Genomic DNA, 24,247 nt, shown 5'->3' with positions numbered 1-24,247 from the left:
ATTTGACCATTGCACCTAAGTGTTTTAATATGTTCAAAACAATGCAATAAAAAGAAGATGTTCTGATTTATTCTTGGCTGTCTAGGGAGTAAAATCTTTAATTATCCTGTTTGTGAAAGCATTGCAATAATACTCTTAAATAGCAACTTTGTGTATGTCTTAGTAAAATTTTATACTTTACAACTTTGATACCTGACCTACTTTTAAAACATTAAAATAGCATTCTAAAAACAAGCACTGTTTTTCATAAGAGCATATGAAATTTTAGACTAATCTCGCTGTAAAGAAAAGTTTTAAAAACAGAATTTAAAACAATGCAGCCCTTCTATTCATTTGAGCCAACATTTTTTGAATTCTGTGTCACTGGTTGTTAGCAAGGTCCAGTAAAAATAGATGTTCTTTAAAAGAACATGTGTTTTTATTGGTTCACTCCAGGGCTCTAAAATACCAGCAGCTGCAAGTAAGAAACTGGATTTCCTTCTAAAAACATATATAAAAAAACTTTCTGGAGCACAGTGAAGAGAAGACATCATCCAACTCAGTACTGGCAAAAAGGAAATGTTGGATGTATCCTTTTAAGAAAGCTGAAAGGTAAAGGAAGTGTTTAATTTAAAAGACTATAAATAAGAAAGTCTAAATTCTGTTATCCCAAACTTGTGAAAACTCACATTTGGGAAAACTTTGAACAGAATGCTCTTAAAGTCAAAGGAAAAATATTTTGTGCAGCACAGCTTATCTAAACACCTGATCTGAGGTTTAGGTTTAAGGTTCCCTTAAATGGAAGTTCCCATGAGTTCAACAATTTATGAAACACGGGCTGTTACTTGAGAAAACTGCTTCTCTATCTCCAATACTTCGAACTCATCAAGGAATATGAGAGCCGTGTAGACATAAGTCAAAGAGAATATGCCTTGATCAGAACACCAAAGACTTTGCTGAGTAAAGGATACTAAAGTCTCAGAAATAGTAATATATAATTTCATAAAGGTTTCACACAAACAACTCAAGAAGAATTAGCTTTATTGCATGGTCTACCATGTGCATTCAGAGCTCTGTAGCCAGAGAGGCAATACTGAAGACACAAAAGAAACCCCCAACAAACCTTGACAAAGGTTTCCTCTCTTCTTTCAAATCCTTAAATTTTTTCTCTTCTCTAAGTATATTTCCCTCAAAAAGTCTCCCACCTTAGCTAGTCTGACTCAGATGATAATGTACTTGACAGACAGTGAACCTCATTCAGCCTACTCCAACAAGCGTTCCTTGAGCAACCATCGCTGCCCAGCTGTACAACTCATTACAACATCATCCATGCCTTGCAACAGGTACTCAGTCTTCTCTTTAAATGTATTTCCACCATGCAACTCTTCTAAACACATTCAGTCTTTTGAAACAAATACCTGTGTATCCAGCACAGGATACATCACAAGCAGCTAAGGCACAAAATGAAAAGCAAAGCAGGTAATGTATCAGAAGGACAAGAAGATACTCAGACAGGAAAAAAACAATAGACACAAGTCTATTCTTCCCTCCCATCTTAAAAATTTAAAGTACCAGGCTACTGGCAAGTCTTTTTTTAATGAACATCAGGTAACATGATTCAGCAGAACAAGGATATTTGTGAGAGGCACCAGTTCAAGCTGCAATGGGTGCTGACCCCTTTCAGTGACTTTCCAGGTAGGAGTGATGGAACGCCACAGGGAAAATCCAGACAAACTGCAAAAAGGAGCACCTGCTAAAGGAAACACTGATGAAGAAGGTAGCAAGTGGAGCAGGAGTATCACTGAGAAAAGTCAATGAGGCTCGCCCAGAAAGAGACTGTTAAAAGATGGCCCCAGTTCCAGTTGCACAAAAGGAGTAAAGATAGTTTACAATGAATCAAGTATTTCAGAAGATAGAAAAATCAATGCAGATAACCACTTAATAGTGTTTGGACTTTACTAGAAAATGAGGTTGCATTAACATATCAAACATAACTTTAGCACTTGTATAAATAAATCATCTTTAACATGCTGTCAGCTTTTCAGCATTTTCTTCAACTTGCTCCTATAACACATTAACATGGTGTTATGGGGCCTGCCACATCTACACAGATTTTTTGATCGTTATTTAACATGATTCTTCAGTGAGGTGTTCTGAAAGTAAAAGGTACAGACATTACACAAAGGTAAAGAAAAATCTCCAACCCACTGGAGAAATAACGTTAGTAGGGACAAAGACGGAACACAGCAAAGCATTAAGATCAAGCAGAACAACTCCCTACCCCCAACCATTTGGTCCCTGTGTAGTTTGTTTGTATGATGACAACATCTATCCCTAGAGGCCTCATGCAGAAGCGTGTTTAAAACTGCACTACTTAGGTCCCACAGGCTGTTCATGTGCTTTCAAAGAGACATAAATGTTTTGCTACACCAGGATCCCTCGCTCTCATCTCATTGAACCTGATGGTAATGTCAGATGAATTTCTCATTGGGTATTTCAGCACAGACTTGACCCAGGGAACTGTACTGTGACACTCTCTGGCTCAGGAAGCAACAGCTAAAGCTGAATATAACAGAAAATCCTAACATTTCCTTACTACAAATGCAGTCCTGGTGGCTATTTAATCCTTTTACATCTATATTTGCTTTCAATATTACTTTACGGCATTTAATGTTTTCCATTGCCTTCCATTAAAAGGAATCCAAACTAACCTCTCCTGAACTTACGGCAATATGCTAGGGAAAAAAAGAGTCAACACATTATGCCATTTATGCACTAGGGAAAAAAAAAAGGAATTGATTTGTCTCTGTTATTACAGGTATGAGGGTCAAAGTCTCATAAAACAATTGTAGTAAGATGAGGCAAAATTCTGCACAAAGTTCTTTCCTGAATTCTGAATTATATTTGATTGTCTCATCCAATGAGTACACAAAAAAGATAGTGCTTCATGAGAATACATTTGTTCATTTAGAGTCCTTTTCAAAACCTGCAATGCTTACAACCTTAAGAATCAGCACTGTCATAAACACACAAGACTCCACTGAGGAGCTTGCTGAAAAAAGGGACAGTACTTGGGTGGATGTACTGCAATATGTTTGCCCTGTCCTTGTACTATTCCTGAAGCCCAGGTATTGGCAGAGTGAACTCAGGGTGGTGAGGTAGGTCGATCTTTGGTCTGATCCAATAGTCTTGTGTGGCTTCTGTAGTTTCAAAATAAATCTTATAGATAACCACAGCCTCCCACAAATAGCTTAATTCTGTCATTATACGTAAGGTAACATATTGTAATTCAAGTCACAAAAAATTAAAAGTGAGTGCTAAGTCACTTTGAGTCACGCAGTGCATAATGACTTCACTGCATATCAGTGCCTTCACTTTAATGTTCTGCAGTCTTCTATGGATGAAGACCTTGCTGAATTGGGATCTCAGCTACTGAAGTAGTGTAAAATAAAAATAATTTAGTTTCTACTGAATAACTTGGGAAAATGTTTTCTATACTCCAAATTATGGGAAAGGAGGAGTCTATCCGAGTGGCAAAACTGTTTTCCAACACGCATTCATATCATGTATTTTAAGCAAAATTCTCATCAGCAAAGTAAATGACACACCATATCTTGTTGGAAAATGCATCAATACCACTAAGAGATGAGTTTATTGGATACTGAGATCCTACTACTACACAGTATAATACTTCAGAAGTGATAAAGTGCATCTAGATTTTGAAATCAGTTAACACATATTCATTACAATAAAAAACTGAAGTATAAGTAATTATTCTAGACACAAAACATGACAAAGATGAAGAAACAAGGCTACTTTTTACCTATTATATGTTTAAGTCATCACCTGTGGAAACCTGAATACAGTAAAAAACCATGTGAAGCAAACAAAAACAATTCAACTGATTCTTCTCTTAGTTGACTATTTTGTTCATATTTTTTTACTTTGTTTGTAATGATCTGTATTTCAGACTAGCTCCCGGTTCAAAGATGTCAAATGTAATGTAAGTGTTCTCACTTTGACAGCCCTCCTCTCCCACTCCCCTAAATATATATTTTTTTTTTTAACAGTTTGCCCCTTGTCCCAAATTCATCACAATTTCTGGAAAGGCAAGTGTCTTGCACCACTTGGATGCTGTACACTCTTTCCTTTGCAGACAAAAATAATACCAAAGTCATCCAGTCAAAACACAAACCAACCTTTGGTGTCACTGTGAATTATGTACTTTGAACTGCAGATGTTTGGAAGCCCTTATATTTATATAAATAGAAGTTATCCTTTCTCTTCTAAAGTAATAATTTTAAAAGAAATAAATGAGTTTCTACATAATAATCACTAGTAACATTTTTCCATTAAATTATAATTTTGAATTAAGACTTTTTAAATTCTGAAAGAAATTACTTCTCTTCAAAGTTTTGGCAAACCATCAACAAACGTGTTTAAATGATTATTTATACAATGCCCAGCAGCTTAAAACTACAGGGATTTCAAGAAAGAGAAGTGTTTTTGTAGTGCTTAGGCCTCAGAAACATATGCATCTTAAAAAATTTATATTCTATTAATAAGAGAAATCCTTAAATGTAAACACTTTTTTTTTTCAGCAGTGCGATGATGTCCTGCTTCAAAAAGCTACAAAAAGAAATAAATCAAAATAAAAACAAAATGGTTTTGTTATCTTTGTCAGTATGAGCCAGTTGCAACCTGTAGCACTAAGGCAGATAATATGATGTAGGCATGACTTATTTTCTATCTATTCCTGAACACTTCAAGTGCAGCAAAACAAGCTTTCATTTATTTTCACTTGAAGAGTTAGAGGAACTGTAAGTGCACATTATGACGTTAAGAAAATTTAGACAACAGTTTAGCTTTTTACATGGCTCATGTTAATGATCCTTACACATGCAGCTATTCCACAATGCCACCCAACTTCATTCTTTATATATTCTTACTTCCTTGCAGCGATGATATTTCAAAGACCAACACAACCCTGATTTACTTCTCAGTGAGTTCAGCACACACAGACTTCCCTAATCAATGACTCTCATTATAAAAAAATGTGCAAGAAATAGAAAAAGGAAAATGTGAAGTTCTTGTGCTATATGTGATTCACAGGTCATTCAAGCAGGGTTCCTGTGTTGGCTGTGCGACTGGATGACTACAGCTCTGCTAGCAGGGGCTGCTGGCAGACTCCTGATCTGCAGGAGCAAACAAACATAAGAGCAGTTGAAGCCACATAACTGGGTCACCTTCACATTTTCCTGTATTCATTGCATGTAAGTTAACAAACTTACCTCACCTCTGAGTCGTTTCTAATCAAAACATAAACCCAGTAACCTGGAGTCAAACATTTTTTCATGAAGCTGCACTGGGTCTGAAATTAGGCAAAAATGCATTAAACTAACATAAGGGTGTTTTTTTCCTAATTGCCAGTCATATATAAATAAGCGACTTCTGTTTTACATGGAAGTCACATTATTAATTTAATTTTTTAATTTCATGCCTATAAGCCTAATAAATAATGTATAAACTAAGCATGTAAGAAGATGAGTAGTACAAAAGTAGTATGCCTCCTCACACACGTGCTCCACTGCAGAGTTTTAGAGACACTAGACACCGCCACAGTGCAATGAACTTAGAATTTGCTTACGATTATGTGATATTCAAAAGCAAAGGAAATTACCACTACTCCCATATAATTCAGGAAATGGAAAATATTAATTAAAATTTTATCATAAGATGGAAAAAGCACTTGAGTCAAGATTGTCTTTTTAAAACAATGACAAAATAATTAAAAAGGAAGTCTTTATTAGATAGATAGTCTTTATCTATGGCACTGAATAAAGGTCTGCAAACACAATAATACTTAAACTAGGACCAGTTCTAGTTTCAATGCCCGGTAGCAAGTCCAGCATACAGATACAAGAGATGATTTCTGTGTAGAAACATCCACATAGAAAATAATTCAGAGAAACTAACCTCAACATCTTTAAAAACATTTAAAGAATAAAATTACACAACACCCAAGAGGTCTTGGAATAAAATTGCCATTAAAGTAGAATATGTATTAATATACTACTTACAAAAGAACCGGGACTTAAATACCCTGCTGATCACCTTAAATAATTTCTACCCTGGTTAAGTACTAAGTCGTATTGCAAGAAAGGTCCCAAAGAAGCAATTCAGAGCACCTGAATACTAAAATTCTAGTCTGATCTTCCTTTAGTTATGGTCTTAAGATGCATTTTCCAAATCAATGCAACTCCCACATACTTGCTCACTATTTTGCAAGGCAGCTTTGGTCAAAGACCACATATTGCTAATAAAAGGAAGGAACACAAATTCCAGATGCCATGAACTACATTTTTTAATAACTATTTTAGTTTTTACTTTATTTATCCTCCTTCATTGGTGAAAGGAGGGAGCATAAATCCTCCTTCTCTGACTTATTTAGTCTCTCCCACCTTCAAATGCAGCATCTTTCCTCCAGTATTTTGCATGGCAAAATAAATGAACATACACATACTCTAATTCTCAATTCTCATCTTGGCCTGTGTAAGGTTCACTCCACTGCACTGTCTCATTTTTGTCTACATTTTCGCTTCATCTTGTTCCCAAATATATTCTCTTTATTATGTGATTCTTCTCAATAACTCTTCTTATACTCATATTTAATTGTTTTATAACTCTTGGTAAACATTGACTAATCACTTTTTCCAACACTTCAATCAGTTTAGTAAATAGGAATTTCTTGTTTTATGGGATGAGAAATTAGCATAGAAAATTTAAGAATCTTAATCAGCGGACAAGATCATGTCAGAACTTGATTACTACACCCAAAACCCTTGCTTTACTGACTTGACCAAATGACACAGAGCTATTGCTTCCTGTGGCCACATGTTTTGCTGGTTCCTCAGAAGAGTAGTCAGCTCCATTACAATCAGATGGCCTACGGCCAAGAGACAGCTTGTCAAACATCTGACACAACACACCATGACAGAAAGTTGACAACTGCTTTTGTTTAAAGCCTTTCCCTCACCCCTACTGAATAATCCCCAATAGGTTCTCAAACAATATATGTAATGGAATAGAGGTAGTGAAAGTATGAAAGGTGTATGAAAAGGATAAATTTTAGAACCATTCATAGTCTAATCTTCCAAAAGAACTAGAAATCAGGAATTTGATTTGCAGATATAAGCAAGGTACTCAGCTGCTGACAGAGGTATGTTTTTAGAAAGTGTAACCTTGTTTAATTGAACACAACCAATATTAGTTGACAAGAAAACAAAATTTGGTAAGCAATCTGTCATTCTAATGAGCTGGTTTCCAAATAATCTTCAATGGATTTTTGTAAAATCCATATGCAAACAAGGCTATTGCCGAAACATTAAGTTGGCATTTACTGCACAAAAGGACAGGAATACTTCTGGTCCATCTTTAAATACCATCACATTTTCAAGAAAACAGTATCATAGATCACTGTATAGATGCCAGAGTTTTGAAGTCTATTTATTCATATATTGCAAGTATGAGATTGCAGGTGTTCCTTGTAGTATGCACTATCTGTTTGTTCTGATAAATTCTGTACTCTCAATTGAGCCATCAGTTGCTTAAGTTGCAGTTCTTCAATTTTCTCTTGTTATAATATGTTCACACAAACCTTCTTTAAAGCCACTTTAAATGATATTATCACAAACTAAAAAGCCAACTACATAGGTGAAAGCAAAAACCTCTGCAGATATGTCAGAGACAAGAAATACTTTTTGAATAAATGATCTGAATCTGTGGTATTTGCTCTTTCTCCATAGATTTTTAGAAAACTCTGATACTAAAGAACAGAACCATCCAAAAGCAATATTAAAGCCAGTGTTTTAACTGTCTGAGAATAGGGGGGAAAATGGAGTAACTAATTATTAACCTTCAAATGTTATTGTGAAATCAGTTTTTGTTTCATCAATACAGAGATCTAAGTAGCAGCAAATATATCAAACTGTATTTCAGACATTTTTTCCAATTTGTCTATATACACTGAAAAGTCGAATAAAAATATCTTTTAAAAACTAAGGAATAAATCAGCTTTTGTAAAAGCTTAAAATAAATCATGCATAGAAGACAAAGGCAACACAAAGAAAAGTTTAAGAAAGTAAATGAAAGTTCTACAAAACTAAAACAAACCTACACATTTAAAAATTATGTATTGCTCAGAATACAGAAACATCTGTATGATTTTTGGTACATGAATAAGCGGTTCAATCTGAAGATTCTACCTTATGTAACAAAATTTAGCTTTAGCTTCACTGAGGTGTTTTACAGAGATCAGTGCGACAAGCTACCCAAAGAGATGCACCCTTCTCAAGTGGACTGACCCTGCAGCTTTGAATTAACAGCCACCTAACAGCTTTCAGATATGTTACTGAAAAGCAGAAATGCTTAAACCCAAAATCAGCTGCCTTTGACATGTGCAATTACCAACACTGTTCTCTCCCCTCCTGGCAATTCCATCTCTCGTGTACAGAGCATAGGACACACTAAGGAGAAAAAAATTAAGAAAAACACAAAGATGGAAGAATGTTATGACAACTTGCGAAAGCAAAGTGATGGGCCTGCCTGCCAAAACAAACAAAATGGGTAAAATGCATGACTACTGCTGAGAGGAGTCTGGATACGATAGAAGACATCGTACATGACATAAAGAGAATACGTAAGGAGAGACACAGCTGCTGGCTATGTCTACAACAGAAAGCAGGGTGATGTGACTATTTAGCACAAGGGATTAACAATGATTTTGCTTTTTCTTCTTGGAGACTGGCACTGGATGCTCTCCTTTTCAAATTGAGATTTTTTTTCAGACTGAGATTCAGTTGAAATACTAACATTTTGATTGTGAATGGGACCTCAAGCAATGAAGTTGAAAAAATGTCTGCAGATTAAGGAAGAAAACTTTGTCTTAAAGCTACAGAAGATGAAGGAGTTAAACTCACAGAGAGGTCTCATGTTCACTCCTGTCCTGAACATAACCCAGCAGAGCACTTTCAGGCAAAACAGAGTGAAAACTATTGTTTCCTAACATTGCTGGGATCTGTAATACAATCTCTGAGGTATGAAATTTCTCATCACGATTACAACATGACTTGGAAGGAAATCTTACCTATTGAACAAGTCATCTCATGAGACAACTCGGAGCAAAGTGTTCACAGAAATTCTTTTTACTCTGTTTTTGGAGGTTATCTAAACTTTGGTAATAATTCTGCCAACAGCAGAGAAAGCTGTTAGAGCTAACTAAGAAATAAGCAACTCAGCATAACTGAAAGATGACCAGTAACTGCTGTGCAACTTTGGTTAATATACTTAGATTTGCATGTTTATAGCTGCTAATTCATTAATTAGAGGTAATGTTAAAATTCCCCTCCCCAAAATGTAGTTATCAATTCTATGCTATCAACAATATAAAACATACATTCATAAGCACTATTGTCGATTACCCTGCATCAGTACATTACACCAACGAAAGACGCTGTAGTTAGCCACTGTATTCTGTATTTCTGATAACTCCAGAACCACAAAAAGTTGTCATACTTGTATGATTTAATACTGTTCTTCAGCCACAGTAATTTTTTTTGTTATAGCTAGAAGTATTATATTTTTGAAAGAATCACAGCTTCTTAAGGGCCTTTAAGTACTTCTGCTTATTTGAATTGTGTAGTTTTAAAAAATATTTTCAATACAAAAGTAAACTATAAACCAGAATGATATTTTGTGCTTTATATTTAACAATAAATCAAAAACACGACTGAAAAGAATGACAACAAAGCATTAACAACAGAGAGCATTAAAAAGTTCCCTGTCAACAGCATCTTAGAATCACATGCAGATTACAATAGGAAAGCCTGTCCTTCATTTGCAACAGAGGGTAATGGAAGCTAAATTTTTCTTGTTCTCAAGCAAGTCAGCTTGAAAAATAATTAACAGTGAATAAACAGAACATGGAAAAGAGGCTAAATCCTAGATACTCACAATCTGAAGCACGAAACAGTAAAGCCATACAACAAACAAAAGTAGGCATACTTGGTGAACCAGACATAGATAAGTTAATGCTACTGTGAAATCTCTATTTCATAAAGAGAATATTGATAGATTTTCTTGTGCCATTTTTTTTTTTTTTTATCAGTACCATTACAGACTTTAGACCAGAATATGTAAAATAACCTCATGCAGCCTAAGGGCTTGCAAAATTGATTAATAGCTTCACAACCGAAAAAAAAAAAAAAATCACAAGACCAAAGCCAGAAGGAAAATTGCTGTTGTGGTAATTGTTACCTGTTCATTGAAAACAACAAAAAATTTAGAAATAAATGGAACTAACAAAAAATTTCTTAAGGCCCACATTTCACTCGTAATCATCTACTATTCTGTTGAAAATGAATAATTAGCTTATCATCATCACCACAATTTTTCCTTCCTCTGTTACTGCCTGACCTAAACTTCCTTACTCATCTCCTCTGTTTACTGTTTAGCACACATGCTGAATTATAAAGATGACTGTTGAGGGTATTGCAATGCTGGAAGAGAGGTCAATATTTCATTTTAGGGACTCTGGAAAAAATAAATTAAGTCAACAAAAAGCAGCTCTATTTACCCTTCTTAGCTTCACATCTCACCATATTCTTAGTCAATTCCTGATGTAGTGAAGTGGCATGATCAGCAATATAGTTTGGCTGCTATTCTTTGAAGATATCTCCACTGCACAATTAAATCCAAACTTCACATTCTGTGTGTCATTTTCTTTGTAATCTATGTTAGTAGTTGAAACCTCTTTCTCCTTGAAGGAATCAAGTTCACTTATATCTCAAGGACAGGACTAAAATCTTCATCAGAAAAGTCTGAATATAAAGCAGTGTAATAATTTTCAGAGGAAAAAGTCTGAATACAAACATACTAGAATACTTTCTCCAAGAAAATTGATAGCTTTTACTTCCCTATTTATTTTAATGTATCCCATTCTTCTTTTTGAAATCATCTCACTTTATCCTTAATTTCAGGTACACAATTTGCATGCTACCTTGCACTGAGGGTGCAGTTTGTAATCTCTCTCACCTCTCTCTACTTACTGTGCCTTGTTCTGCCCCATGAAGTGCTATCTGAGAACACGAACTGGATTCCTTTTTCGCCTGGTGCAGTCTGACACAAATGGATATTCTGTCCATAGGACTTGACTACAACTAGTCCAGTGTAAAAAAACAGACAAACAAAACCTAACCCAACCCAACAATAACAAAAAAGCAACAGCCCACCTTCCCAAGGGGTTAATGTCAGATGCTGAGAACTATTTCATACTCCAGATCCACTATTATTTCTTCAGACTACTTGCTAATACAGACATAATAAACGACAAAATTGCAAATATGAACATTCAAGAAGTGTCAAGTGGGGAAAAGCAAGCGAACATACAGGTCAGGCATATTAACATTAATTATAAGTATGAAACACAAAAATCTTGTTTGTTACTTATCAAAAGAATTTTTACGCAAACTCATCTGTGTATTCAAAATAATGAAGCAATTTTGCATAAAGTTACCTCAGTAAGTTGCCTAAGGAGACCAGCTTTTCATACAAAGCACACAGTTGCATTTTATTTTTTTTCAATTTTTAATAAAATCCAACATTTTATCCATCAGTAAGCAAACTGAAATCTGATTCGACACTGAGTACCTAACTTGTAGCTGTGAAGTGTCAAGTATTGTGGAAAACTTATTCAAGGTACCTCTACAATAGATTTGGTACCCGTAGACTTCACTGTGTGCACAGTGATCCAGTCTCCTCTTCGGAGGGAATACTATTCTGCTTCTATCACATTAGAAATTTCCTCTATGGGTTGCTGCTACTGAAACAGGTGATCAATAACCACACAAAACATTTTCCTCTCTTTCATCCTAGAGTTTTGACATTAAATATTTATATTAATTCTAGGAATTGGTTTGGAAGTTTAAGCTGTGTGAATCTAAAGCTTAGCACCATGATAGATGAGTCAAATGGCAATTAATGGAACAAGCTGGCATGCAAATTTACTATCATTTTCAAAGGGGTGAGGAGTGTCTAGGTAGTGAAGAGAAGACGAATGTTCAACTGGAAATTCATTAAAGTTTACAATTAAACACATCAAGCTTGATCATGCCCTCAAGTACTATGCAGACATGTATTTTCTCAATTCTGCACAACACATTGTTTGCAGAGGAACAACAGGTGATTTAACAATGCAAACAATGATGTGTCTCGGGGCATCATTCAGTCAAAACCTTATGGCAGTAAAAAGGAGAAATGTAGTATCAATTAAAATTTTACTTCAAAAGCTCAAAAAGACAAACCATAATCCCTCTCTTCAAGGAAACACTGCATTAACATTTCTATATTTACTCATACTTAGCATTCATGGAATAAATATAAAAGTTCAGTATAAGAGTTCCTTAGGGTAATTTCTTCAGATCCTCCTCTACCTCTACTAATGACCTACCATCTGACCTGCAGAAAATATTAACTCAAAAACTACAAGACCTCATGAAACCAAAGCTCTGCTGCAGTCTAAGGAATAAGCTGCAAAATACTTGCTTTATCTAGTGAAATTCTGAATCCAGTGAAACCAGAAAGAGTTTCATGTCCTATTAATAGATACCTGCCTACAGAGAAATCACAACCTCTGCTACATCAATCTGAGAGACAAACTGACACTACAAACATGGATTTGTAGTGTCCCCAAACCTTCTCCCACCATCCTGTTTGAACATCTCACCGCTTCTCAGATTTCTTAATGCTTAGAAAACTGAGAATTACACACCATGATCAAATTAAACAGAGCACTATGGCAAAAGATTAAATAGGTGTTACTCTTTTGAGGAACATTCTACATAAATCAGAAAATCCAATGTAAGACATCAATAGGATTCTGTTTGGCCAGTTTCCTCTCTTATTTCAGCCTCCAATGGACTAAAGTTCCTCCTTCAGAAGAAAAAATACTCACGATCTTCTAAATGTAGCCAAATATTTAACTGAATATTCTCCTGGAAAATGTTCATGCTACAGCTAGCACAAATATATCTAGGGTAGAGAGTCAGAGTATACCTACTTGTCTGAGAAAGTAAAGAATTATTATAAATTTTCAAACTGGGTTTATTTTTAGAAAAAGCAAGCATCCAAGTAGTGAAGAACCTTCCCTTTTTAGAGATGCAAAAAATTCTTGATGCTCTTCAGCATCATTCCCAGTAGCTTTACTCCATGCGCCCCAAATACAGCAATCACTGGCTCGGTTTGGCACTTGTGAGATTCACTTGGTTTATTCTGAGAAGAAGCAAAGAAAAATTAAAAATTTTAATGGACTTAAATGGACTTAAAAATTTTCAGTATAACATGGACGTCTTAAAACATGGATTTAGTCAAGTTTTCAAAAAATTATCTTTCTTTAGGTATGGAGGAAATGAAGCGTGACTTTTAAAGCACTGTTCTAATGCAACACAGTCAAACAGAAAACTAATATTGCTAATCAGAACCACTTCTCATATAACATGGCTATTTGTAATCTTCTTTCAAGATCCCTTTTACTCAGTGGTACCTAAAACAAGAGAGGTCTGTGAGGTTTACCTGAGGCCACTGACGTGAATCCCAACAAAACTGACAACCATTTCATCAACTCCCATTTCTTTACTCCCTGTAGTCACAGTGCAACTTCTAATGTTAAATCTCAAAGCATTATTCTTTTAAAATTTACTCTATATCTTATTCCATACCCCTGTTGCTTTCTTTCAGGACCTGGACTAAAGTCACAGTGCAAAAGGGGCAACTTGCAGATAGATGTCATCTCTCTTTTGCTGGCAAGTAATTTCTTCATGTCATTCATATGCTGTTCAACTTGCTGTTGACCGAAATCATGACCGAAATCATCCATACCCAACAGCAGCTGCCTGGTTCACGAACAACTGTGAATGCAGCGTCCTACCTCTTCTTTTCCTGTTCCCAAATATCAGAGGCAAAGGGAAAAGCAGGGTAAGCATCTTGACAGAGCAGCTAGGAGGACATCATCAGATGTGCTTCTGCTAGCCAAGAACTTGATTAGTATCTTTAACCAGGCAGTGTCAAAGGGTAACAACACACAGAGTATAAACCCGAACTGTTGATATTCAAATTACTAAAAATAACACCCCAAACTGTTTGCGTTGCAAAGGCACCACCTCTATCCTAAGATAAGAGTCATGAGGCATTGCAACCTGTCACCTGAGTATTACTCAATTAAGGGCCCAATTTTTTCCTATTTACATATGCTTTTGTTGTTTTACACTTCATACAGCTCTTGGGTTTATTAACGCAAGAAGACTTGTTCACTCATGTGTGCTGAGAATGCCTGTGAATCACAGATAACACAGAGTTCTAGACGTTACTTGGTGCAGAAGGAGGAACACTGCTGTACCAGAATATAAAAAAAAAGTTAGCAAGAGTCTGGCTTGTTATAAGTGCGGACATATATTAGTTATTAGTCATTAGTCGAAACTGATAATGATGGTCAGTCAAGCACAATGCATCTCGTCACTGTTTTCAACAATGATGAAGTGCCGACTGCTGCCAAACAGTGCCTCAAAATGGTGAAGGGTACTTAAACTTGCTTCAGATGAGCAGCTGGGTGCATGCCAATTTTTACATGAACAGTCATAAGCATGTTCCTGCACAACAGGATGTGATCAAACTATTCAGAGCTGTAAAACCAGGTTTGCTTGCCAGTTATGGTATTGCTTCAAGATCAGAGATGACATACTTTGCCAGCCATGAAACCACTGCTTTTCCTTAAAAGCAAATTATACATCCTTAATATTTTAAACTCTGTATAGAACTGACAGAATTAAATGCCTCCACCTTTACAGAATTAGTTAGGCCTGAAAATATATCAAACATACAATCTCCTAATCTCTTACTGAACTCTAAAAAAAAATCATTTTCTTTAAGCTGTACCAATTAAAAGATCTCCTTTCTTCTTTAAACCAGAAGAAAAGGAATTGTAATGACTTACCCAAGTCTTCAGCTGCCAACCCTGTAATGATATCAACATTCCTGTCTCTAAGGTGTGATGTGGCTAATATCTGGCTGAGACATTGTACTGTATTGCCTCCTGCTGGAAACCACTTCTTTAGAGTATTTAAGGAAGATTACACAATGTGAGTATGCCTTACTAAATGTCTGTCACTAACTGGATTATTCAAGCAAGAAAGATTTTAGAAGAAAGGTAAAAGTATATTTCAATCAACTGATAAAGTGAGTTTTTTCCTTGACTGGGTTAAGACAAAACCGAATGTTACAGATGAGGAAACAATGTTTTGTTTCTCATAACAGTCAATATACTTCTCCATTTTTCTTTCAGGGTATCAGTCATAAAACATACTCAAAATTCTCAGTATCACACAATATCTGTTCACTAACAAACATATCTTAGCAAATACAACCAAACAGTTGAGTTTGTTTTTTTAAGGGGGTTGGTACAGGAGAAGGTGGATGTCAATGTTTAGCCATGCTTTAGTTATTTGTTTGTTATTCACTTGAAAATACATACTAAAAGTAGTATCAAATATTTGAGTTTATACCATTTGATTGTTTTCACACACACAAAAAGTAGTTTGCATATTTGCTCAGCAATGTAGTGAAAGATCTAAGATTACATACACATGCACAGCTCAATACAGTGATAGAAGTGCCTCTATCTGCTTCCTAGTAAGACATAACATTCACACTGGAAATCTAAAAAAAATATGCAGAGGTTCTTGGGTGTTACAGCCCAAAAAAAGCCACATTTTCATGACCTTTCCAAGACATGGACAGTGCTCTCCATTTTTTGAAGGTTAAAAAAATAATTCAAGAAAAATTCAAGTAGAAGAATCCCAACTAGCTAATCGTCAAGTATGCTGCAACAGCAGTCCAGTTAAATGCACCTTAGTAATATACCTACCAGAAAAAGCATTATAAAACTGTATTTAAAACACTACTTGGAAGTATTCTGCATTTATAAGAAATGCAGTTTGTAGAATGTCTCTAGGAATTCTCTAGGAATGTAATCTATCCCTCACCTGAAATCAAAAAGCGTTTGAACTGCGAAAGCTTTTGTGTTATTGTTTCTCACTTAGAAACATTAGAAAACCTGTAAGTAAAACCCCAAAAGCTAGACCTTACTTATATTCACTGTGCTCAACAGTCAAACAGGTTATTGTGAAGAAGATCATAGAGAAAAGTAACAGATGTAGCTTCATTTAACACAGTAAGTCCAAACCCTTGTTACTGTGCAACAGTAGTTCTCTGCCATATGGAACTGGTTATGGTAGCCACTCAAATGACATTGCTGTCCCTAGCACCACACAACAGCAAGTAGGAACAGAGCAAAACAGTGTTCACACTTTGTGTCATGAAGCATTTAACTTCTATTGCCCAGTGACTCCTCAACTTTAAAAATAGGATAGTCACACCATGCTAATGATTTACTCTATTTCTGCTTTGTCTCAGCCTGCTCTCATCAATTCCCCCCCTCATATTTGATGCCAATTCCACCAAAAAGAAGAAGATTTTAACTTGCAGATGTTATGAATGCCTGAGGCAACCCCAGATCTAACTTCCAATAATTTGCATTTGTTATACTAAGCATATATATCCCCTGAATTATATCTAGTCCCTTTGTGGTCTAATGTAGGAATCCCTCTCCTACTGTTCTTGATGTTAGCACTGTAATAACTACTGCTATTGCAATGTTAACAAAAGACTACTAATAATTCAAGTATGGTACGAATTCCCAAGGAATCATCAAGTGAGCAATACAGGTTGAAATGATAGCTTCAATTCAAAGGACTTATTTTCTAGATTCAACAGTAACATATATTCGAAAACACATGATTAATAGAATTGTATTAATAATAATTTAAAACAATTGTGGTATAAATTGCAAATGGTATCACAGTATTACAGCTTAATACCAAATATTGAAATTTTCATTTGGTGAGGATTTATTATTCTATTAGCTTATTTTTTCAGCTGCAGCATCTACCTGTGCTGTTTGCTGATATGTCTACAGATGGCTTTGAGAGTGGTGATGCTTGAGTCATTACCATCTACAATCATTACCTTTATTAATTGCCAAGCTGATTACTTGGAAAAGATTACTCCTTAAACAGGCAGCTTAAAATCAATTAAATTAAAATGCATATTAAATGCTCTACAATGATATTCTTATGACACTGATAGAAGTTTTATGGTCCAAATATGCCTGAAAGTGCACTTCATCAAAGAAGCAAAAACTGACAAAATGAAAATAAAATATCAAGGCATCCTCCTCTTTTGCCAAAAGCTTTTCTCTTACAAGCTGCTCACTTTTCAAATGCCCTGCGCAAAGAAGAAAGGACATAAACTTTTGGCAGGACTATTGGATATTTCTCAGTAGCTATGCTACTCATTATTACTGTAAAATCGAAAAAAGTAGACTGAAAAAGTAAAATACCACTATCAATACATTAACATCCTTCACAATACATACGTGACAGATGCACAAAATATTTTAAGTATCAGGCAGATGGGGCTTTCAAGGATAAAGTAGGAAAGAATGAAAAAACAACAACAAAAAAAAGTGAAAATTACAGTCTATAGGAGACACTTTTATAAGACTTCTCAATACAACACAAATTCATCAACATTATTAATACCTCTAAAGATCACAAACCTGACTTTAAATGTAGCAGAAATTAGTTAGATGTGAGGTAACTTTGGTAACTCACAATAAAAATCTTCAATCTTGGAAGAGTCAGATGAAATTTCTTGCCTGGCATAAGAAGGTTCATCCAGTCTAAAATCTTTTCACAGGAGATACATCCCCTACTTCAACTGTTCCTCCCTACAACCTGCTCCTATTGAGTTAAATATAGGTTAAAATTCAGGGGAAAAAATGGTGGGTAAAAAACTCTAAACCAACCTGAACCAAAAAAACAACACAAAAATTCTTTCACAAAATGGGAAAAGCAAGGAGACTGTCCTTACAGTGGAGAGAATAAAGACAATTATTGTTCTGTCAAAATAGGAAATTGCAGGGAATGAGTGATCTGAGCAGAAAAAAGAACCCAGTTTCTTTCAAGTCACGTAGCAGATGGGTAAGACTTTAGGAGTCAAGGACCACATGCTGATTTTTATCTCCTGAATGTAAAGCAACAAAGGGAGGAATTGCTTGCATTGTTGCATGTGGTATTGTTACCTTCCTTTATTGTAAATTTTTGCCACTTACATTCTTCTGTACTAGTTAACTGTCATCCAAATCATTTTACCAATATAACATACTGCAAAACTAAGCCTTTAATAGCTTTTTGGATTGGTCAAGTCAATGAAAACTATTTTGTTTTAAAAAGAAGATAGCTAGTAATGGAGAGCAAAAAGTACAAACCTAACTCTTCTCATGAACACATGGATGCCATTTTAATGGGCACTACCACCATGAAGAAAAATTTCCCCTTGGAGATTTTCAATAGAGACATGTTAAATGAAATAATTTTCTTCTCCAAAAATCAGGAAAAAAAAAAAAAAGGAAAAAAGAAATTTGGTATTGAGTGACTATATACTTGTAAAGACTTACTTGACACAAAGCAGCATCCCGTTGTTCTATTACTGCATTCATTTCCTCAGCTACTATTTTCTTTTTACGTTCTTTGGTCCTGTGTATTCGGTTCAGAATTATAGCTCCATTCTTCAGTATATCTATCCCCGTGTCTGCATTGTTTATTCTGTTCAGTAATTCCTGTAATGTCTACCAACAGCATTATATGTTAGTCAGACATGAAGTTTTAATATATTTTATTTAATATAGGGTTTTAATTAATAGGCACATGTGAATTGTAAATTGACTGAGTGAAGTTATTGAATTTTCATATTGCAGCAAAGATGTACATTATTAGTGTGTCAATTCTTCTTTTTCCCACATCTTAGTTCTTGAAACCCACTCAATTGAACTTAAGCCTCTAAGATATAAGACTGACATCAAGAAATCTCCTCAGAGAATGGCTTACCATGTCATTTTCTTCAGGGTTAATATTTTCTAGCCTAGAAAAAAGGGACACAGAAAGCCTGATCAGTAGCATTTCCTTAGTGCAGCAAAATGAGTTCGCTTTTTAAATCTTTAGAACCTCAAGTAATTTCATTCTACTAGTCTTTAGAGTCAACCATGACACTGAACATATTAAAGTGCCACCTGCTCGACTCCATCTTTCAATAATGCTCCATATCTTCAGCACTGACTTCAGACTGTTAAGTTATTAATGTTTACTGCTATATATGACTACAAGGATCAATTGTTCATATGTGCTTAGATGAAGAAAGTTCCCCAGCGATAAAAATGACTGATGCTCTTATTTTATTTATTTCTGGGCTTACAACTTTTACCTGATGTATTTTTGTTGTTTTTACTGCACCCCAAATGTAACAGAACATGACTACTGTGCAGATTTTGTTTTCATTTTTAAGTAATTCTTTTTGCACCTCTCTCTTCCAAAATGAGGAAAAAAAAACAGTTGAAGTTTCCTTAAAAATATTTTGATTTTATATTAATAGAAAGCTAAGCCAATTCTCTGCAAGGCCCTTATTTAATTCTGAAACAAACTCGCCTGTACTTTCCTCCCTTTCTATTTCAACAGAACATATATTGACCTGTCAAATACAAAGATGATACAAGGAATTTAGTCATACAGCATTGAACACTGGCTGTGCAAAAGCAGTAAGTGATAGCACAAAAATCTAATAAATGGGTTAATACACATTTTATTTTACCTAAGGTTAGGTAAATGGACAGAGATTTCTTTTCTAGAAAAATAAGCATGTGAAAGTTACCTCACCACTCCACAGCTACTTACTTAATTAGGTCTGCCCCTATCCTATGATATTTTAAAAGACAGGTATATTAAACATTCTCTAAACAGCAACACTTTTTCAACAGTGCTGTGACAGGTGCTGCTCCGAAGCCATGATTTTAGCTAGCAAACATAGAACACTTGACAGCACACTAGCACCTTTTCCTTTAAAGCATTAGTTTTACTGGATGCAAGTACATAAGACATAGTAAATCAACCAGTAGAAAAATTAATTCTTTAAATAAAAAGGAAGTATTTCAGAATGCTTGCAACAGCTGGTAAATTTATACGGCCTTTACAAGCAGCAACTACTCCAACACAGTCAGCAACAGAACTAAACAAAATGAAGTAAAAGCTAACATTTTCTGAGTTTGACTTCTATTCATAAAGTAACACAAATCATAAAATTAGAAATATAATACATTCCAAATTCTCAGAACTGGTTCCTTGTACAGTTCCTGCTTTAGGTTTTTAGATTTCTCTAAGTGCCACTTCATGTGGGACTTAAAAATGGATCTCCAGCTAGTTTGTATTCACAATGAAAGGAACAGTATTTGTCAAAGCAAATTGGCAGGACTGACCTGGCTTCTCCAGAGGACTTCTACCCTGCTAAAAGTGCGGGTCAACAAAATCACCCAACCGACCAACAGGCTGGGTAAGCAAGACACATTAGGGAGAAAAGGGAGAAAGAACATCTGCCATATGCATACCTTCAGCATACTACTGCCACAAGGGATCCGTCTGTAGCTACACAAACTATTTCCTTAGGAGATAGTTCTTCAAAAAAAGTAGCCTCCAGAGCTGTGTATTTGCCCTGCTACCTCTCCCTGTGCTGTGCACAGACAGTGAGTGAAAACCTCATAATTTTAAAGAGCAATAACCAAGGATTCCTTCTCCCCCCATTTCTAAACACATTCTGCTAATGTAACCCCTAGGGGCAGCAGGGTTGAAAGAATTTTGATTGTTACAGTTAAATAATGACAACAGAATTGCTCCAGCTACTAATTTAAAGAAAGCATTAAAGCACTTGATAAAGGTTGGCAGGCTGTTCAATATTGCCCTCTTGTAAAGTTCTCTGATTGGAATAAGTCCAAAGCAGATGGAAGAAGTGACCTGTGCTCTAAAACTTGATGAGTGTGGCACAAATAGCCAATGTTCTTTAAACAAAAACAAACCTCTATGTGCTCCATGTCTGAGACAGAAAACTTGACCTTTTGAACAACCACCACAGGGAGGAAGAAAATATTAAGGGTGGTAGTTAGAAAAGAAAGTTGGTGTTCTCCACAGGGAAATCTCCTATGCCAATTCTGAGACTGGGAATAATCAGGGTAGCAGACCTCCCTATAAAGCATCAGAAAAAACTCCTAAGTGGATGACAGCCACAACAATTGCTATTCTGTAAATGATAGCAATAAAGTGTAGCATCTTGGCTCCAAGCTATCAGTCAACGGAGTTACTGACACTCTCCTGGGAGCAAGTACTATTTTTGCCATTATCAGTGTATTCAGTCCCTTCTGCAATGACATGCTTTTGAGGAAGGTACTACAAATATTCTCTGAGAAATGGAATTTCTTCTCTTTCCTCATCCTCTTGCTTACAACGAAGTTATTTTTCCAGTACATGAGTCAAGCAGACAGAAGGGACTGAAAGGAAAACAAGTGAAAGTGTTCTGAGGGATTCACGTGTCAAGAATTCCCAGCCATTTGTCTATGGGTTCCACTGCAGAAAAAGCAGCAATACACCAGAAACATAGGAGTTGTTAACTAGGTTTGTTGGACAGAAAAATTAATTTTCTACAGGACTTGAGTGCTTTAAGCTTAAAGAACTTGAGTTTATGCTAGCGCTTCAGACACAGTTTTAACTGATGTTTGGAGCCATAGAAACTTCCTTTATTATTAGAACATACAAGGTTAGAGGACTGATAGAAAAAACTATAGACTCCAGTAAGGCTTACAATCATGATGCCTCTCATGGGAATTTAAAGCTCGTCTGTAATTTCCTCAGAGATAGCTGTTTAAGGCAAGATTTCAGATGCACATACACATATAATGGGCTCTGTGAAGATATTTATCAAATTGTCCATTAATTCTTGTGAGTATGGAATCTCCTAATCCTGCTGCTGAGTCATACTTACTCTGACAAACAGTGAGGCTATGCCAAACTCTAGAAATTTATAAATTCTAATAATGGTACACAATCTATGTATAGATTATTGAAATTAGTTAAAATGACATTCTCTGGCCTTACCTATAAAAATACCCAAAAGAAGATGATTGATTTTCTGCCTTAAAGAGGAGGGTTTTTAGTAGAATCAGTCATTTAAAACATAATTGCCTGACATGAAGTTAACTAACAATGACGCCTATTCAGTCTTCTACCACAAAAAAATTGTATTTCTCATGGTAGAAAAGTAAGAAAATTTCTCAGCCACTCTAGACTTCAGGGGACTACCCTTTGGTGGACTAACATAGGCAATAACCAAGACAATCACAACTCAGATGGAGAAGATTACATGGAGAGGCAAACTTCAAAGCTGCCTATATCCCAAGGAGAGAAAAGAAACCATTCTTGATCTTTCTTTCCTGACTTGATAGTTTTGGTTAACGGGAGCTTGCCTATTTTTGTTGTGTTAACATGGTGTACATAAAACTCTATGAACTATTAATTGTACCATTACGGCCTTGCAAACTGCTTCTCACCAAAGATAAGAGGAAAAACCTATATATTTTTACTACATCACCTGCATCATTAGTGGATGGAAGGAAATGGCTGGGGGCTTAAAGGCTTGATTGATTTCCTATATGTTGCAACTTTTGACTGACATTTTGTTTCTCTGTGTCAAAAGATCCCTATAAAATGTCACATACATCTTATTTATCCCTCAATAAATCAATACCAAAGCTTCTGATTATATTTTTAATTTTTTGATCAAAATTATTCACTTTGTTCTCAGTCTCCAGAGAAAAATATGGTCTTACAGGATGGCCAACAAATTAACCAATGACACAGTAAGACTAGCCCTAGTCTATGTCATCACAGAGAATTTTGTGCTAAGTTTTCCTATAATCACTGTCGAGCAGTTTATGACTGTCCCAGACTGACACAACAGCCTTTTTGCATAGGGCAGGAAATGTATACATACTCTTTGAGAGACTCTTCTAAACGCTGGACTCGTAGAAATGCTTCATCTCTCTCTTCATTGGCTAACCTAAGCCTTGCCATGACAGCCTCATCACGTTCCCGTTGAGCAGAATAAACTTCTTCCACCAGAGCTGCAAAAGTATGTTCAACAAACAAGTTTGACACTGATTGCTAAAATCAATATTCTAAGGAATAAAATAAAGCTATGTGTTTTCAAATTCATCCCTGTAAAATCTAACAGGGCAAGAAAGTGATTTGCTGGGTGTTCTGAATGCTTGCTTAATGGAAAAGTAATTTTTAAAGTTCAGAATAACATCAGACATTAGTAGATTTCTTCTAGGATATTAGTAGGTTTCTTCTAGGACACAGAGAAAAAAATAATGATCCATTAAAGCAACTACCATCAAATTCCTTACTATCAGCATGGCACACAGACAGTAAATATTAAAAATTCTAGTATTTTCATAGTCTGTCTATGGTATCACAAGAGTGGCACAGCCGGCATCTGTCTTTCTCTGCCAAGCCTTTACTTTACTGTGTAATATATTGTTATATTATCTGTTATGGCATACATGGACCTTGGAGCATTAGGTACCAATAAACTAAGATTTACTGTCTATCCTTGGGAACAAACTAACCCCGTCAAGTCATTCCTCATCCTGAGCTTACATTTTCTCCCTGCCTCTCCCCTGCCAATATGCCTAACACCATCTCTGGCACACTGCCAGAATCCTTGCCTTGCCCCTGCCTTTGCTAAAATCTTTATTCATACTTTCATCTCTTCCGTCTGCAATTCTGCAAATCTCTCCTCACACTTATCACAAAACCTCGTAGCGGAAATGTCTAGGGACTTTCAGGATGTCGTAAGTAAGACCACTGTCACTCTAAGAGAGAGGACTACATCCTCTCTCATTGTCATAGGCACCTCCAAAAAAGTCAATTGAGGTCCGTAGGTTCCAAAATTTTCTCCATACTCCCCTTTTGCCAACCCAGGGTTTAGCCACAGTGTCCTAAGATCATACTACGGTTTCTTTCAAATTTTGGCATTTATTTCTCAGGGACTTTCTATATTAAGCCATTGCTGCTGGGCTTCCTTACTCTCTTTAGAACTCTTCCTCTCCAAACCATTGCTTAAATCATTAAATTAACACCTCAAAGAAAGGCTTCCTTCCTCTTCACTTCAGCTTAGAGCTTTTATTCCTCCATTCTTACTTCAACTGCCATTATTTTTTTCT

At 35.7% G+C, this 24,247-nt stretch overlaps 1 protein-coding gene across 11 annotated transcripts in view; it reads right to left on the bottom strand.

Moving 5' to 3' along the window:
• The window catches only part of MIPOL1 (mirror-image polydactyly 1), a 189,777-nt gene that overhangs the window by 98,189 nt on the left and 67,341 nt on the right, over positions 1-24,247 (bottom strand). For all 11 annotated transcript variants that reach the window (XM_027880701.1, XM_027880693.1, XM_027880697.1 and 8 more), the window contains 3 exons: positions 23,014-23,143; positions 19,035-19,068; positions 18,605-18,775 (listed from right to left, as the gene is read on the bottom strand). In XM_027880701.1, the coding sequence (XP_027736502.1) occupies positions 18,605-18,775; positions 19,035-19,068; positions 23,014-23,143 (335 nt within the window). The remainder of the gene's footprint in view (positions 1-18,604; positions 18,776-19,034; positions 19,069-23,013; positions 23,144-24,247) is intronic.

The sequence above is a fragment of the Empidonax traillii genome, unplaced genomic scaffold (genome assembly GCF_003031625.1).
Source record: "Empidonax traillii isolate 1590-97213 ecotype Southwest subspecies unplaced genomic scaffold, ASM303162v1 scaffold74:size2480735, whole genome shotgun sequence".
Taxonomy (NCBI): domain Eukaryota; kingdom Metazoa; phylum Chordata; class Aves; order Passeriformes; family Tyrannidae; genus Empidonax; species Empidonax traillii.
This window is presented reverse-complemented; position numbering and strand designations above follow the sequence as displayed.